At 26.5% G+C, this 19,676-nt stretch overlaps 2 protein-coding genes across 2 annotated transcripts; one reads left to right on the top strand and one right to left on the bottom strand.

Moving 5' to 3' along the window:
• Positions 1-698: 698 nt before the first annotated feature.
• LOC113557152 (electron transfer flavoprotein-ubiquinone oxidoreductase, mitochondrial) lies at positions 699-19,676 on the bottom strand. Its single transcript, XM_026962485.2, has 12 exons — positions 19,419-19,676; positions 18,456-18,560; positions 18,243-18,395; positions 17,644-17,802; positions 17,375-17,571; positions 17,071-17,283; positions 13,378-13,553; positions 13,092-13,303; positions 12,505-12,684; positions 12,207-12,428; positions 3,518-3,712; positions 699-926 (listed from the first exon to the last, which is right to left on the bottom strand). Exons 1-11 carry the CDS (start codon positions 19,444-19,446, stop codon positions 3,549-3,551), a joined length of 1,809 nt encoding a protein of 602 aa, XP_026818286.1. The 5' UTR covers positions 19,447-19,676; the 3' UTR covers positions 699-926; positions 3,518-3,548.
• On the top strand, positions 14,936-17,060 carry LOC113557153. Its single transcript, XM_026962486.1, has 3 exons — positions 14,936-16,014; positions 16,650-16,718; positions 16,801-17,060. Exons 1-3 carry the CDS (start codon positions 15,130-15,132, stop codon positions 16,945-16,947), a joined length of 1,101 nt encoding a protein of 366 aa, XP_026818287.1. The 5' UTR covers positions 14,936-15,129; the 3' UTR covers positions 16,948-17,060.

Genomic DNA, 19,676 nt, shown 5'->3' with positions numbered 1-19,676 from the left:
ACTTTTGATTTTAGATGGTGCGAAATAAATGGTGTCGGTTATTTGCTTATTTTCGTTTTAATTTTTTATCGTTTGACCATGTTAATCTTTTATCTAAAGTTATGCCCCGGTACTTTGTAGAAGACTACATAGCAACGTAGACATGCCGTTTAGTAAAAGAAGAAAGCATTCGTCACGTTGAATAACATATCTATAGTAAATTACAGGAACTATATTTGTATGTTTAATAATATTTAAAATATATTTAACTAAGTTATTATTATAGGATTTGAAGTATTAAAAATATGATAAAAAATATAAATGGTGTCTTTTTTGACAAATGTGTAAGTTAGGTTAGTACTCCACTACTTTACAGAATAATCTCTTCCGATTTTGTCATTAAACTTTCACATATAGTTTTTATGAATATTCAAACTGATTTAAAGTGTATAGGTAACTAAAAACAATTTCCATAATTCAATAAATACCTTTATGTAATATATTACATAGTAAGACACTTTATCAATATATTCGTAGTATTTTTATTCGACGCACATAACAAACAATAACATTACATATTATAATATGTAACATAAAATATTAAAAATTCTGCATTAAAAAAAGAAAAAAAGACTATCAACAATAATACAATATATAAATATTTAAGTGAAACATTTAAAAAATTAAAATGAGTATACCCTCCTTTTATCCTCGTCTAATCGTAATGCAATTGTATTTAAAATACAATTATAAGTTATAAATTTAATCGATAAATACAAACATGAATTGCACTATAAGTGCGTAAATACAAACCAAAAATGTATGTTATCGTAGGGCAGATAATATTATAATGACGATGTTGTTAGACTGCCGGAAGCAATAGTTGAGTAAACACGTTTATTTGTAGACGATAACATGTTATGGTCTCACACAAATGGCGTTGTATCCTATTCAAAACAAAAATAATATTAAAAAATAAAATGTCATTAAAGAAATAACAACAGCGGATACAGGTAGGTAGGTTAGGTTAGGTAGTAAATACTAGTAGCCCACGCGTGTCGATTTTAAACAATAACACAAACAGTCAAAAGGCAAACATTACTTTTATTTTTTATGTACCTAAAGTGATCATCGTATAAGATTCATTTCACGAAACCCACAAATCTGTCACAAAAATCCCCTGAAACTAGATCCACAACTTAACTTCCGATCAGTCGGATGACATTTTTATTATTTTTGGAAATTTCTCCTAACAATGGGTAAAGCAAACAGAATTTGTTAATTTAAATTAATGTAAATAATGAAAGTATGTGCGTCTTCGCACATAGGCTATAATAAAGAATAAAAATTAAATAAAAAAAAAAAAGAAAACTCGAATCTAAATGTTTCTAAAATCGAACAACCCCAAAACTTGGATCAAGTGTAGCACACGCACAAACATACACACACACACATACGTGTATATCCCCATTAACGTATTATATAGCGACAGGTATTTAATAATAGAGTGTATTTCAATTCAAAACGTAATATTGTTAAGAATCGAGTAAACGATAACGGGCTCTTGATTACCACGCATTAGTAACAAAAGGCACGTTAGTATATGATGTTCACACTATACTGTGATCATAATATTATTATACATATACCGGGTAACTCATTTATTATTTCTAAAACGTTTATGTTATTAGTTTCAATATATTTTTTAATATAATTTTAAGTGATTGAAAACAACATTTTTCTAGTGTATTTTTATCGTTATCATATTAAAAATATGCATTTTTAATTCTTTATTCAAAAGTAGAATAATTTATGGAATATTTAAACACATACAAATTAAATTTTGAACGAGTAGCTTATGATAAGTATTAATTATATAAGTTTATCATAACTTATAAGCATTCTAAGTTGAGCGATACAAGAGTATCCCGCAAAATGTTGGTCCATTACTACTTAACAACTTGTACAAAATTTAATATTTATAGATCGAAATATTCAAATATTATTCTGCTTCGAAATATAAAATTAAAAATATATTTTATCATTATAAAGAGTAAAAAGTTCAAAATAATAAATTTATTTTTTAAATGTTATTTTGTAACGACTTTAAATTACCTATGTAAAAGAAATATTTTCAAAAACGTTATTGTTTTCTGATTTAATGATTGTCCAACGTTAATTGAATCACCCCATATAAGCCATACATATACTCATAGTTTTAAAATAACGGTCATTGTTACATAAAGGCGGGTTAGCAACCTCCAAAGAGTATACATATACCAATAGGTAAGTGTCGTGCACGCATATACCTAATACCTATAATAGTACACAAAGCTATTCGTACAGCAAAAATGTACAAAAAAAAAAACATTTTTTTTAACGTTGGGTTACTGCGTTGTAATACTGATGTTGTTGCTGACACCATATGGACCGGAATATAAAACAAACTTAATTCATTTTCCGCGTTTTCCGTAAAAATAAACAGCAGTGCGATGGTGGAATACTGAATGCATGCTATACATACATACAATAAACTGTGTGGAGTATTATACAACATATCCAATAGAAACACTATTGAAACTTTCTCACCTTAAATAATATACGTCATATTATAATATCTTTTTTTTTTTTTAGGAAAATGTAAACTAAACATCAACAACCACCGAGGTGTGTATTAGTGGGTGTCTAGATGTGGAGTATAGACATACACACATAGGTATACACTATACACGTTATATAATATTTATATTGTGTTCCCTAAACTACTCTATGTGAGCGATTTAGCCGGAAATTAATGTAAGTATGCGTAACACACAAACCCTTGTATATTATATAACTATACATAATATTATGTATTATTGAGACAAAAAAAACCACTCTAAAAGTAGGTATACCTATATAATATGTGTTTAAGTATATGTGTGTGTGTGTGTGTGTGTGTGTGTGTGTGTGTGTGTGTGTGTGTGTGTGTGTGTGTGTGTGTGTGTGTGTGTGTGTGTGTGTGTGTAAGTAGTATAGTGAGTATAACGAATAATTCGCTGTGCGCCACACATTATAATATTATAATTTCATAATAACATCGAACGATCAGAGTCATGTCCAATGGCAGAATAATATATTATGCTAGCCATGCAACAACATAACATGCATTAAATCAATCTCCAAACCATTGTGTGTGTTATTGTTAATCACGTCATGTGTGATTATATTATACAATATATATTATTACGTCGAATGAGCACCTCGCTCCAAATTTAGGGTTTCCGAATAACAACTGGACACGCCACACTCGTGCGCATATATACAAGATGCGACACACGTAATATTATATTATAAATACAGGGTGAATCGCTGTTTTTGAATACTTTCTCGTACCCATACCACTACTGCAATAATAAATGGGCGAGAAATAGAGAAACGAGACCTACCCGCCGCCGAAATACACACGCACGGGTTAGATAACAAACCTGATATCTATGACAATAATGAAGAGAAAAGCTAATTTATACCTATATAACATTAAAGCCATTAAAGGTACCTATAGTATATAGTATCATCGATTCCGCAGTTTACATGCCGTTGTAGGCAGGGCCACCGCCGGGTTCAGGCACCACCCAATTGATATTCTGCGTGGGATCTTTGATGTCACAAGTCTTGCAGTGGATGCAGTTTTGAGCGTTTATTTGCAACCGATCGCCTGTGCCTTCCTCGTTTGGCACGTATTCGTAAACTCCTGTCAAAACAAAAAAAAACCTGTTTGAATAAAATCTCATTCACATTTTTAGTGTATTAATAACTATATAAGTATATTATATTATGTATCGACCATGATGATATTAACGTACTACTATATAAAAGCTGTATATCTATATATATTCATTGTACAGGATGTTTCTTTTATCTTTCCCAAAAATTCAGAAAAGTAAATAATCCTACAAGGTTTTATTGTTATAGCTCTTCTAATCTTAAGAGGATGTCAGCGAAGTATTTGTTATTTTTCTTTATCCCACGCGCAACATAACAAATTTCACGTTCAAAATAATATGATTATAACATTTATAACCATATTAATTTCTCAAATTAGAGTGAAATGACCTCTTATACAATTTAAAGATAAGATAGTATCTAGAGCATTTCATAAGCGTTTTATTATATTTTAATTTTAAAGGAATTTATAAGTTTTTTAATATGTATAAACAATTTACAATTTTAAAATACTCATAACTCGCTTTCAAATTAAAATATAATAAAACACTTATGAGATGCCCAAGATAATAATTTTACCTTTAAATTGTGTAAGAGGTCATTTCACTCTAATTTGATAAATTAATATGGTTATAATCATTATTTTTAACGTAAAATTTGTTATGTTGCGCCTTGTGCGTGGGTTAGAGAAAGATAACAAATACTTCGCTGACATCCTCTTAACTTTTAATATAAGAGTGATAATAAAATAAAAACTATTTTTCCATTATTTATATACATGAACATTTTTTAAACAATTACTTAATATTCCGGTTTAGATAATGAAACTCCGATAATCACTGAAACGAATGTAATTAATACGATTCACAGTTCAATAATTTTGTCGGTAGGTTAGGTTATATAAGTAATATACTAAGAATAATAGTACTTTAAAATTATCTTAAAAAAATATAAAACACATGTAAAATTAAATCTAATATTTATTTCACTCAGACATGTTTTATAAATTAAATAATGTTGATTGATAAATATAATTTTTAAATCTTCACACCTTACAAATATAATATTATCATGGACCTACTATCTAACCTAACCTAACCACAAAGTTAAACAACTCAAAAACTACTTATTTCAATTTTGGTTTGGATGTATTAATGTTTTAAAAAATGTTACCTGATAATTTATAAGAAAAAAAGTTAATTCTAATTTAAACAAAAGAAGTTGTATTTGGATTAGGTTTTAAAATGGTTTAAAACTGAAAATCAATAAGTATTTTAAAATAAGATCTTTAATAATATTTAAGCAAAATTAAATTAAATTAAAAAAAAAACATAATTAAAGGAAAATATAACGGCGGGCATACTTATAGTGAATCATCATTTTTGGTCGCACAAAAAACATATGTTCAATAAATACAATTTACCCCACATTATGGTACTAAAAATAATTTATTTTAATTTGATATTCAATACAGAAGTTCAGAAGTTACGTTAGTGAAAAACTATATAAAATAAATATTCGAGGTGAAAAAATAATATTGAGTTTTTTTCTACAACAAAAACAAATTAGTTTTAAAAACAAATTTTGTTTTGTTGTTTTGTGTTAAATTAGAATTTCCATTTTTAAACAGAATAGAAAGGACAATTTGGATTTTTTTTTCGAATACTTCAATACAAATTTATATTACACTATTGTTTTTGTATTACCAAATTAGGTTAGGTTACGTGTGATTAAATTAAAATGACTGTCCATGATAATATTATAAAAATTATTACCAAGCCAGCATTTAAAATAGAAAATAATATATATACAAAGATCAAATAATATTATGAATAATTATTATCATGACAAACAATTAAAATGTATGAATACCCAAAAAATAGAAAATTAAGGAATGGGTTACGAACATTCAAACATTAGCAAACAAATCCAATACAATTTGAGTATTTTTTTTGCAAAAATCATATTATTTTTAACTGTGTTAAATTAAGATCCTTCGTCAAAATAAAACTAATTAAACCTTCGGGTAACCGAAATATACAGTTTATACGTATACAATCCGTACGCAGTAATGCTGTTTAAAATAACTTTTAAGTTTTAACCTTTAGTTAATCATTTTATAATGCACTTTGGAACTAAAATGTTAACTCTGTACAAATAAAATCTTTACGACGATGTAAGTTGAAAAAATTATCACTTATTAGATATTACTTTTACGATGGTCACCACAACTATCAGAATTCATAACTAATGGTTATTTTCAATACAAGAAAACTGTCAATTCGATTTTTTTGATCAGTGGTTGGTTCGTACGCTCGTTTAATATTTAATAATATTTTTTAACCTAACCTGACCTAACCACTAAAGGTCAAGTTGAAGAACAAACGCTTTGTACAAAAACTTAAATCGTAAAAATGACATATTTTTTTTATAATGAGTAAATGTATAATCCAGCAGTGTCTATAATATAAGAAAATCAATGTAATACAATAACAATATTATTTATCTCGGATACAAAACGAATTATACATTAGTGGACTTGTCATTACATAATATATATGTACATATATAATATATGCATACATATACATACGTCAAACAACTGGCTTTTAAGAAGCTCTAAATAAACAATTTCATAGAACTTTTTAGAATTTTTTAGAAAACCGACATACCTATAATAATGATAAAGGGTATGAAGCAATGATTTTCTTTCTGTCTTTGTTTTTGCGACATGAAATTTTGACATGTTCTATAAGTGTTCATCGCTCGATTTAGTAAAGTGATCAAAATTCTGATAACAGATTTAAATTTTCATTAAGTTTACATAAAATTGACTATCCAAATTATTTGATCTTTTCCCCAAAGACCAAAATCCTAAAAAATTTAAATTTAAAAATTTTTATACCTATTTAAATTTTTAAAGAAGTTAAAAATATCAAAAATGTGGGAAATATTTCAAGTAGACTTAACGAAAAATTCAAACTGTTTTCAGAATTTTTATCATTTTACTAGATGTGCGTTGAAAATAAAACATAACTAAATTTCTATGATGCACGACAGTAAGACAAAGATAGAAAATCATGGCATCTAATTCTCTTTACGTTACACTTATATAAGTATTACATAATGTAGGTACCATTAATTTAATACTAACTATTCCAATTGCTAACTAGGAGATTATTTTAACAGTAAACATTCATTATCACAAAAACGGATATAGTTGTTTATTAATTATGATTAATGAGTGTTTTCCGGTTGCAATAATTTTATTTTCACGAAATTTTTATACCGTCTTATACATTATGCCAATATTACGTTTACCTAACCTAACATACCGACACTAAAATATATATTTTGAGAAGGGACACCAATATAATCTTTTTATCCGTCTTCTATACACTTGTAATACAGTTGATAGTCAAAACTGCTTTCCAGCATCTCCACATTACACTCAGTGTGGTTACATTGTTAGAAATTAAGTAAAACAATTAACGGCCATAGAATATAACATTATCTATGTTTTGTCAGAAACTTTTTTGATTGGTATTTACTATTTTTATTTTTAATAAAATTATTAATAGTTATAAATAACTAAAAACTTTCTAAAAATCAAAAAAAAAGTTTGTAATAAAATACACATAATATTATTCTACATAACTGTTATATAATAAGTATTAAGTATTGATAATTAATGTTCAGTAAAATAATCACAATGAGTTAAATCCGCAGAGAAGCTTTTATACCATAATATCTTATACATACATAAGACAGAGAAAAACTATTAACAGCACACTCAAACAATAATATAATCAATGATTAATCACAAAACCAAATAAACGCTCAAAAAATGTATGCGAAATATACGATAAACGACCATAGCACGTTGCTATGATGCTGATTAGTAATAAATAATAACTGTTATTTATATTACAATGGACCGCGAGAATTAGACGAAATTCTAATATAATTTGCGGATAATTGTGGCTTGACTGCACCATCCCCGTACGGTATTCGGAGGAGTAGAATTACTAAATTAAGTCAACGCGGAGGAGCTGACGAAATGTTAATTTTGTTTTTGTAAGCCTTTGAATATAGTATTATACATAGACAAGTAGACTTAATTAAAACACGCGTCAGCGGCTAATCATTCATTTGAATATACATAAATATATATATATATATATACTCTTATATTATTCATAGTTATCAGGTAGTGATGCAGTTTACTGGTTAATATTAATAGCTACACAACGGAATGACTAATGTTTTCATACATTATATGCTTTAGTGTACCAATATGGTAATATGCAATTTATTTTAACCTTACGAAATACTGAGGTACACATAATATACTAGCTGCAAGTACCATGTTTTGTTAATATTTTAAGAAATTAAAATAATAACACAGACAATGGGGTGGACAATTTAATAGCTTATAACTTATCTATTTTTATACTAATTATTTTAAATATAATGTTAACGCGATTAAAATTCAATTCATATACAAACAAATAATAGTATACTATTTTATTTTAAGTAACAGTCATATTTTTTTTTAAAGGTTAAGATACGCATTAATTTCAACAAATCGGCTGTTAGAAAAATACGTATATATTATATTGTTTGTCAATAAGTACGCGATGCATATTTTTTTTATAAAATATACGTACTATTCAGCATGAAATACATAATAACACATACCCTATAATACTTCCATTCAAAATATCTGATTATAAGAATATAATTAAGTTAAGATAAAATAATTCTTAATTAAATTTGTAAACCTTTTTCGTTCCAAATTCAATTAAGCAACTTACTATAATATATAACGTATATGTAAGTAAAAGCATGTCTAAATTACATTAATTATCACAACATTTATTTCGAAGCGTATTTATATTAAATAGTACAACAATAATTTATGAAAAAGTAAGTTCAAAACTTATCACCAAGTGCAACTATCTACGGATCGATATTTACCCAAGTAACTCTACTAGTAATGTGTACAAATTGCACGACCGTTATTGAATAACAGTTTCTTGTTCACCGGGGGAATATTAAGTCCTGGGCTTTCCCACAACATAAACTAGTGTGGAGGAATACATACGCATACAGCCTGCCCTATAGCTAGATAATAAATTAAAATCAATTTGCTACTTATACACGGTCTAGTAATAGTCGGAATTAAGGAAGCCAGATGCGAGGAGGTCGTAATATGCAGAACTTCACCCCTTCGGGTGTAGCATCCCGCGATAAATAAAAAAAAAAGTACATTATATTTTACATATTTGCATTTTTATGAATACGAAATTAACGAGATATTAAATTTTATAGGCTTAAGGCTCAAATACAGACCCCCAACCTTGGTACTTATACAATATTCGTGAACTGCAGTCGTTGCAATGCAGACCCAATTGTACAGCAACAGTATAATGACTATAATGGTGCATAAATATATAATATAATTATTGTACTTTTATTTTTTATAGTAACGACTAACGGCAAAGCCACAGACGTGTAAACTAAAATCTAGAAGTAGACATGAACATGCAAATATTTTATACATAATAATAGATGAAAAAAATTATATGTCTACACTTCAACAAACGTTTACGAGATAACTGCAAATGTATATGGTTCGGTATTAAGAGCGTGCAATGTACATATACAGATCGATCGCCACATTAATGATTATTAATTATAATAAACAAAACCTATAATCCCTTTTCGTATTCTATATTATCAAGACAATAAATAATTGTTGATTTTTAAAATTACCTCTATTTACCCTCTACTCAACCATCCGAGTACTTATCACTTATCAGGATCAACAATCAATATATACATTTTGAAATATTTGCATGAACTATGAATATAATATAAATCAGTTAACTTAAATAATTGAGAATCGCGAAACCAATAAACAAAAACGAAACGAGGACAGTTATTTCTAAGACGAAAATATTATGTTGTACATATGTGACTACAGAATGTTAACCTAACCTATGCATAGTACAACTCCACAAAAAAAGCTAGCAAACACAAAACTCTAATTATAATAATTATTAAGAAATAATATACTTATATTAAGATAGGTAAGACCTATTTGTTATTAAATTCACTATGGTATATGACGCTTAGGCGTACCTATATATAGCAACTGTACCGTATTAATGTATCATACATATTTAAACATAATATAAAGTAGTCAGACGAGAGTTTAAATATCGTATCATAATGGCTGCGACTGTTTAATATAATAATACGTGTGTACAATCACACTACACACACATCACACACGGTAAGCTTATACATGACGTGTGTGTGTATTATGTATGATGATTGACAATGCATCCCTCGGTCCGACGAATAATAATAATAATAATAATACGTGTTTTTGGCACATCTGCTCAACTTTAACTATACACTCTATAGCTCGGGGACGACACGCATGGGATCACAGCCGCCACCCCGTCCTGTTTGCACATATATTATATTATTATACCCTTCCATTATTTTTACGTTTCATGAACGACGTTAACACAAAACGCGCTCTCGGCGGGGTCGCGACTCGCGTGACGATGTTCAGCCAATTCAATATTGTTCAATGTACCTATATACAATGCATCAAAATTACAATATTCGACACTTGTAAAATAACCCAAACCGAAAACACGACGGGCAATCTGTCGACGAGAAAATGGAAAACGGATCTGCTTCACTATTATTATTATTATTATTATTATTATTATTAATTCTGTTGTTACTGAGATGAGGGGTCGTGGCATTACGTTATTGCGCGAGACGACTAGCGAGTATTAAACATTAAACTATACGATGCACAAATAGTATATCTATTGTTCAAAGAACGACTGTAGACACAATCAGTTGAGATCGCAGATATGTAATTGACACTTTTCTATACAGGGATTGAAAAATCCAAAATAAATATTCGAGGTCTTTAGATGAGGTTTAATTAAACTTTAGAAGAGGCCTTAATTTTGTTTAAATAAAAATAACATTTTAATAAGCAAACAAATTTGTATTACTCCTCAATCAGTGTTTTAAATATTTTTGTTCCTGAATTATACAATTTGCCTATTATACAAATACTGAATTAAATTAAAATCATAAAACATAAGTACATAATAATTAATAAACAATAGTTAATAATAATAATAATCGCAAGTCTCAAAAAAATAAAACATATTTTATTTAAGAAATTTTCAAAATAAAGCTATGGCTTTTTATGAGTCTATTACATAAATTTTTTGTAGTCATGGTTAAAAATAATTGTTTTCAAATAACAGAAAAATATCAAATTGTTGTCATTTAACTATAATACAAAAGGCAATATTATAATGTGCTCCAAACCTTAACAAATCTATATGTAAAAATAAGTCACTGCATTAACTATGCTTAATGATTATATTTTATAGGTTTTTTTTTATTAAAAGAATTTATGTAATACTTCAATAGCTATTATAGTCATTAGTAATTTGTTGAAAATAATACAAAATATTGAATGGTACATAATATGAGAAATTTGTGAAATATGTAAAATTGTAAATTTTCAAAGATTCGATATATATATATATATATATATTTTTATGTTAATTTACTAATTTTTAATCATCGATCATCAAACAAGCACATAAGTTGAGTAAACTAATAGCTAATAACTGACATTAGGTACAAATGGAGTAGTAAACATAAATTAATTTTATTATTAGTATCATAATTATAAATGTGTTTAACCACAAACTAAGATATCTATTTAACCATTATCTTTAACGACTTTAACCACTGTTATTGCCCTACAGAATATTGACTTAGTACAAATTTTTATTTAAAAATATGATCCATGTTAAACTTATTTTAATTTATTTCAAATTATTCTTTTTAATATGCATTATTTCTCATACTTCAGATAAATATTTTTTTTATACCTAATTTAAATGTTTTTTTTTTCATTATTCAAACTAAATTCTATCCCAATGGAATAAATTATTAATATATAATATGTATAGCTGCAATACATATCATTTTACTATCTAGCTCACTTGATTTAATAGCTAATACAGTTTTATATAGTATGTTAGTAATACACAACTTAAACAAGATAATAAACAATAAATTATAAAAATGTGTATATTTGATTATAAATAAAAACTAAAACTTGGAGGAATGTATTGCCCCTATTTATTATTAAACCATTAATACTATAATATGAACAGAATGCAATACACATCATGCAAACCATGGTCAAATGATTTAAATAATAAATAAAAATATGACTCACTACATATTATTCAATGACAATACTATTTGGTAGATATAAAAATACAATACCTAGTTTTACAATTACATAAAACAATATGAATAAATCACAACATAATGATAGCTACCTAACATATATATAAAATTGTGAATTATTTCATGTTTACTAATTACTAGAATAAACCATTTATAATAAAATAAATTCACAAGTCTGTGTTTAGTTAAATTACAAATAGTTTTACCTGCAGGGCAAAATCTGCCTTCTGGACCATCATACAGATTAAGGTTTGTGTCCACAGGGACAGAGTCGTTCAATAACGTTAAATGGGCAGGTTGGTCTCCTTCGTGGTTTGTGCCAGTTAATGCAACAGAAGACAAAATATCAAAGCTTATTTTTCCATCGGGTTTTGGATACTCAATAACAGAAACTTCAGTCTTTGTTTTCAGTCTCTCATTATCAGGAACTTACATGTGTTAAGAAAATACATTTATAATAAACAGTTAAATAAATAAAAAATTATTTTAAAAATAGAGACATACCTCCATGGCTGAGTGTCCAAGGTTCTTTTCCTTTAACGGCAAGTGTAAATCCAGAATATGCCATACCTCCAAACAGTCCAAGCTTAGTGTGAAATGATGGTCGAACATTTCTTACTTGTTTCAAATCTGACCATATCCAACTGCTTTTCACTTTTTCTTCATAGTCTTTAGGTTCCAAACCTGTTTAATATAATAAATTAATTTATATTTAATAACTGTAAATAGATTATAATACTTTTCAAAAAGAAAAAAGAAATTAAGATTCATACAATATTTTTTATTTAAATTGCCTATTTACTTCCTATGATTTATTTGGCATAGTGTTTGATAGATACTTTAAACGATTTAAACAAATATTAATTGAGTAAATACTTAAGAATTTAACAAAACATTATTTTAATATTACAAAAATATTGACTTATTGACTCTGATATATAAACTATGTTTTTACATTGAGAACAAATTAAAAAGTAATTATTGAGTATTGAACCCCGCCTCTTAAAAAATTAATTTGTTAACTTTTGTTAAATTTGTTATAAGAACTATATTATACAGTCTATTCGTGTATAAAAATAAAAATAGTTTACCAATTGTTTCACTCGTTTCAGATGTATTAAATATGGTATCAAAAGTTGATTCAGCAGCTAACAAACCAGATTTCATTGCATAATGAGTACCTTTGATTTTTGGTACATTTAAAAATCCAGCAGTACAACCAATTAAAGCACCACCGGGAAAAGAAAGTTTTGGAATAGACTGATAACCTCCTTCATTAAGAGCTCTAGCACCATATGCAATTCTGTGTAAGAAAAAATAATATTTTTATTTAATTATTTGTATTATATTATCCATAAGTAATTATAATAAATTAACCTTTTACCATCCTCAAACAAAGGCTGGACATGAGGGTGATGTTTAAATCTCTGAAACTCTCTAAAAGGAGATAAGTATGGATTACTATAATCAAGTCCAACAACAAAACCAACAGCAACTAGAGGCGTGGATTCGTTTAAATGATAAATAAAGGAGCCACCATAAGTATTTTTGTCCTAAAAATAATAATCACAATTTTAATTTAAACATTTAAAAATATAAATAAATATATTAATATATTTCATATTGTCATATGAAAAATAACACAATTCAAATATTTAATAACATTAACATTTTTTTGCCAGTTTGCTACAATATAAACAAATTGGTAAATTATATAATAATACAATTATTTACATTCTAACTGGTTTTATTAAAACTGAATTATTTAACATCAAACCCACTTTACACTAAATTGGACACTTAATCGCTTCAAAATACAAGATTATCAAAAAGAATTATTTAAGATTTAAAAATAAATATAAACAATATTACAAATCAAAGTAAATTATGATTTTTGAAATTTAAAAATAAGGAACCGCTCTGCTGCACAACTGATGTCAAGTGTACCTTGTCATTAAGTAAATCCCTGTATTAGATGTGTTAAATGTTAAATTTGATAATAATAAATAATAATTGTATAATATGAAAAACAATTCTGAGTGGAGACGATCTGTCACTCTATATTACTAGGAATATTTTGTAATATTTTTGTATTGCTATTTATATTATAAATTTGTGTTAGTAATAATGGGTTGAATTAATTTTTGCTTGAAACATTTAATTTATTATTTTAAACATCATTGTTAATAACTTTTGAGTTGATACCAACTTAAAACAATGTGGATACTCGAAATTACGTGTCTATAATAATTTTATTCTTTTTTTAAATTACAAAATAGAAAAATCTTCAGGTAAATACTGAGAATCTTTACTTTTGATCTATCAAAAATAACAACTAAATTCTCTTTTATACCAATAACCATCCTCAAAGTTCAAGATCTAAGTATTTCTCTACTATATAAGATATTAAATAAAAACACATGTATTGTAAAAGCAATATACTTATTGCTTAATGCTTTGCTTTTAAAACAATTTTTATAGATAAAGTCTAAATAGATGGTAAATTATTTTAAAAACAATAGATGTATTAATATCTTAAATTCAAAAATACATAAATTGAAAAAAAAACGAATTAATACCCGTTTTCTCAAACACTAAATTGATATATTAAATAATGTCAAGATTATAAAATAATTAAATATTAATGTCAATAATGCTAAAAGTTTTAATTTTACTGATTAAATATTAATTTATCTAAGTGGTTAAAATAAAACCTTTTTAAAAATGAAATATTTACAAACTCAACAACTTTAATTCAAATACATATCCATTATAAATTTAAAATTCATAAATATGAATAAAAAATAAAAATACTTCACATATACTATACAAACATACTATTAATACTCTACACTCTACAGAATACTTCTTTAAAATGAATCGATTATAATACAAAGTATTTATTGATTTTGTAAATTGAAAACATCAAGTGGTACATGTATTATTTGTCTAATGCTTATTTGCAGTATTAATACTAAAAAATGTACTTAGAATTGAATTATACACGAAATATCCTGTATTCTAAAGGCTAGTTTTGAAGTACTACAATGCTACACTACTTGCTGAAAATGTACAAACATCAATTTCAAAATTCTTTACTAAAAAAAAAGTCACCAATACTATTGCAAAATGGCTACAGATAATACACCTATAGTTCTAAAACAATCTCTTAATGATACTTTTTCAAATAAAGTTTTTAAAAAGTTGTCTAAAGTAGTAGCTATTATAATTATAATTGCACTTCTTATTTACTACTATTGGAAATTTACAAGAATCGTATCTGAAAATGAAGATTCAAGAATTAGTATACTTCTATACATGACGTATGTAACTTTAAATATAACACTGATCGTAGTATGTTTCTTCAATATTTTTATGGGACATGATATTTATAAAAATTTTACAAAAAACATTGCATACGTAGATTTTCTATCAAAAGATCTAGAATTGAGTTACAAAGACAGTTTACTTACATACATCAATTTCAAGGCACTTTTACTCATCAGCACAACAACAGCCAGTTACATAATACTTTATTATTTAGCATTAAATGAAAACGATTTCCCATCAGTTGATTTTACTGAAATGGTTTGTATACCTATAGTTTGGATACTTATACTTCAAATAAATGCTAAATTAAATCAATTGTCAAAACGATTCAACTATATAAAAAACATACTAGAATCATATATGGAAAAATCGAAGAGTGTTTATTGGATTCAATGGTATACAGTCAAACCAAAGGAGATAACTATACTAAACCGTATGCATTTATTCACATACATATCATTTACAGAAGTTTGTTCATATTACAACATTCAACTATTGGTACTAGTACCTAGAGTCATATTTTTTAACGTATTGCCAGTTCATTATAATATAGTTACAGCACTCGTAGCTGATGAACGTAATGCATCACATAAATGGACTCAAATGTTCACTTTATCGGTAATTATTCTCACAATATGGCCAATTATTCATCTGGTAAAATGTACGAGTAAAACCTTTGAAAAAGTATGAAATACTATTAATAGTGAAATATTCACATAACATGCTTATGTTTCTAAATTAAGTGACCGTCGCATCAACATTAGTTTTATTTTTTGTGTATGTTATAAAAAACAAAAGTATGCATATTTTCATAATTATGACTCTTTGGTTCAGTTATTATAATTCAGTCTATAATATATTGTATAAAAACAATATTTCCTGTGCATAAGTCGTATGGATTTTTTTTTTAATATTTTCATTTTTTGTCAAGTCACACATGTTTTAATTTAACTTAATTTATCTTATTTTTCACCATTAATAACCATTTAAACAATTAAAATATTAAAAATGATCAAGTCAATGCACAGAATATAGTGATATATTCTTCTATAATCTATATAAAACATAATATAATAGGGCTCTTTGTTATAAAATAAACCTAAGTTGTAATCATGGGAGTATGAAATACCTTTGTTGTTATATTATGCCGATAGACAGATAAATAAAATAAATGTTGGCGTGAAAGACTCTAAAGAATATCATAGAAGTATCTATGTTTAAATTAAATCAAATTGATAAACATTTATGTGAATATTTACTTGTCTTATAAAATGGATATTTTTCTGAAAAGCAATTAATTTAATTGGTCCTAATTATAGGGAGCACAAATAACGCAAATAATACATAAGTTGTTGGATAAGGGACAAAAACAAGATATTGAAGATGAAGTAAGATGAATAATATCTAATTTAGTTTTTAATATTTTAATTAATACCTAGTTAATAATTTATAAAAACTTATTAATTTCAGCTATATTTATTTTCTGAACAACTATTAAAAAGACCACTAGAATTTTCAGTAAAAGGATTTTTTTTAATTAAGCCTTCACTTGTTGCTTCAGTATGTATAGTTCTTAAATGTATGACTAGAGTGTATAAAATAATTATAATTTTATAAATTTTAGATGATGGAGTTGATTATTACATATGTAATAATTCTCTTGCAATTTCAAGATTCATTAAAATCTATATCTCCAGCTCAATTTTTAGTTAAACCAAGACTTGGTTGAATGCAACTTACTAATGGCCAACCAACAGTATGTTCTACTCTTCCAGGACTATGAAGTTCAGGTTTTACTTCCCATATTTCCTTAAGACCAAGGCCATATGATTGCGGTGCACAATTTTCACGTAGATTAAATTTTTTAAATAACTGTTTGGTTAGATGACCATGACAACCTTCAGCAAATATAGTTATTTTGGCATGCAATTCCATACCACGTTCAAAACTATCCTACAAATTGAATAATATTTTATATTTAATTTATAAATATAATTATACTTTAAGCTATAGTTAAATAATTCTCTAATAGATATTTAAATACTTTGGGTGATCCATCTTTGGCGACGCCAACATCACCAGTTGCAACTCCTTTCACTGAACCATCATCATGATAGAGAACTTCTGCAGCTGGATATCCAGAATACACTTCAACGCCTAAAGATTCAGCTTGTTCGCCAAGCCATTTTACTAAATGCCCCAATCTCACAATATAATTCCCATGATTGTCCATTGGCATACCTGTTTTGAGTTATTTAATTTAAATCGACGCTAAGATAAATAAATAAATATTATGTATCTAATATTTATTACCAGGCATAATAGGTATAGGTATACGACTACTTTTTGTGAGATAACCAAACTTATCATCTTTCACTGGGGTAGTTAATGGTGCACCTAAATCTTTCCAATCGGGAAACAGTTCATTTAAGGCAACTGGATCGACAACAGCACCAGATAAAATATGACTACCTAAAAAAATTTTAAAAAATTGCACAATAATATAAAAATTGTAATTTATGTTTTAAGCTACCAATCAAATGTTTCAAGCCGAAATTCTTATAAACTAACCACTTAATTTTTATTTTAAACAATGAAAAAAACTAATATAATTCTCAGGTTATGGATATTGAAATCAATGATCCACTGTTTCTGTAAGTTCTTATTAGTACAAATAGGTATACAGCATAGTAATAATTATATGTTCATCCAATATAAAATATTTATTTATATTTTTTTTAATAATTTTTACGATAAATTAAAATTAAATTATCATTTGATACAGTTTATTAAAACACTTTTATTATTATGTTAGATAATATTTTGGACATTTTCAGTTAACATCCAAGACTAAAATAATACATTTTTTTTTTCAATAGATAAAAAAAAATATATAATAATTAAAATCTTACCAACTTCTGATGCTTTTTCCACTACACAAACCCTTAACTCCTTGTTTTTTTCAGTCGCTAATTGTTTTAATTTAATTGCTGCTGATAAACCAGCTGGTCCTCCGCCAACAATTACAACATCAGCTACATCCTCATAACGTTCCATTGATATATCTATATAGTACAACATTAAGTATAATTATAAATAAATTAAACTAAAAACAAAACAAGTACCTTTCCATCTTTGGTCAGTTTCTCGTGGGTGCACAGTATAATGTGTTGTTATTTTCGGTGAAGCAACAGAATAAAGACGGAGACATGATGTTCCCACTTTACGAACTGTAAATGATTTCATTCAAAAACATTATAATTAGTAATATATTGTTATTTATAATATGCCAACAATTTCAAATGAATAAACAAATTATTGATCTGAATGTAATAATATAATATTAACTCAATTTATTTTATACCGTTGATAAAATGTATCTATAAGTAAATTACCTAAGTACTTTTTATAAAAACACTATTAACAATTTGTTTACATTATACAATATACATAAGTAATAAACTTCAATTTATATTCTTAAGCTAGTAGTCCTCAGTGAGGACTCCTCACTATACGGCCCTTTAAAAAATTGTGTAACCGGTCACCATTAAAACTGAACTGTATATTCTAAAATCCAGGCTTCTACACTTTTAAAGAGTAATTATAATACTAGTATTTTGGTTTTATCATATTCAATATTTTTTATTAATCTTATCGAGCAAACTATCTTAGCAAATTCAAATTAATTCATTACAAGCTAGTAATTTTCAAAATCCTGGTGGGATCACTACCTTAAGCTAATTAACAATTTAAAATTATTTTTAACTTTAAAAAACATTTAATATTGAATGCATTACTGTTAAGTACAGTATGAATTATATTGCAATATATTATGCAACTAAAGAATTCAAGAGTAAAATATTAGATTTATATATAAATAAAATTATTGTATAAGCATAACTTATGTAATTGTATAACTTTAAATAAATAAATTACAATTTTGTATTTATTGAACTAAATACATTTTTAGTACAACTTTACTTTTAATTATAGCTTTCAACAATGAAATTGATCCTAAATGTTTAACATTTTTTCGAGATTGACCTTGCAAAGTTTTTATTAAATACAAAAAGTACATAGATACTTACACAACATATTTGACGTTGTGGCCATCATCTTAAGGTCTTTAAAATTTTTAAAAACATACAGAAATAACACTGATAAATTCACTGACGATAAACCAAATACTTAACCGAATAACCGATGTCTAAACTGAACTTTGGCTACTTCCGTATTCAATTCTGTAACTTGTGAGTAGTGAGACTATCGAATATCACTGTAAAATAGTTTCGATAATACAAACGATAGACATTGCCCATTGGCCTCGTTTTGAAATGGTATTTAAT

Source organism: Rhopalosiphum maidis, chromosome 1, assembly GCF_003676215.2.
Source record: "Rhopalosiphum maidis isolate BTI-1 chromosome 1, ASM367621v3, whole genome shotgun sequence".
Lineage (NCBI taxonomy): Eukaryota > Metazoa > Arthropoda > Insecta > Hemiptera > Aphididae > Rhopalosiphum > Rhopalosiphum maidis.
Note: the sequence above shows the minus strand (reverse complement) of the source record. Positions and strands in the feature narration are given on the sequence as shown.

What these genes read in the sequence shown, in the direction of transcription:
- LOC113557153 (XM_026962486.1), top strand. Translation starts at nt 15,130, where the DNA reads ATGGCTACAGATAATACACCTATAGTTCTAAAACAATCTCTTAATGAT. An exon ending in CGAGTAAAACCTTTGAAAAA is followed by an intron (nt 16,015 to 16,649) that starts GTATGAAATACT and finishes TCCTAATTATAG; the next exon opens with GGAGCACAAATAACGCAAAT. An exon ending in AACAAGATATTGAAGATGAA is followed by an intron (nt 16,719 to 16,800) that starts GTAAGATGAATA and finishes TATTAATTTCAG; the next exon opens with CTATATTTATTTTCTGAACA.
- LOC113557152 (XM_026962485.2), bottom strand. Translation starts at nt 19,446, where the DNA reads ATGATGGCCACAACGTCAAATATGTTGT. An exon ending in CACAACGTCAAATATGTTGT is followed by an intron (nt 18,561 to 19,418) that starts GTAAGTATCTAT and finishes AATCATTTACAG; the next exon opens with TTCGTAAAGTGGGAACATCA. An exon ending in CCAAAGATGGATCACCCAAA is followed by an intron (nt 17,284 to 17,374) that starts GTATTTAAATAT and finishes TTCAATTTGTAG; the next exon opens with GATAGTTTTGAACGTGGTAT.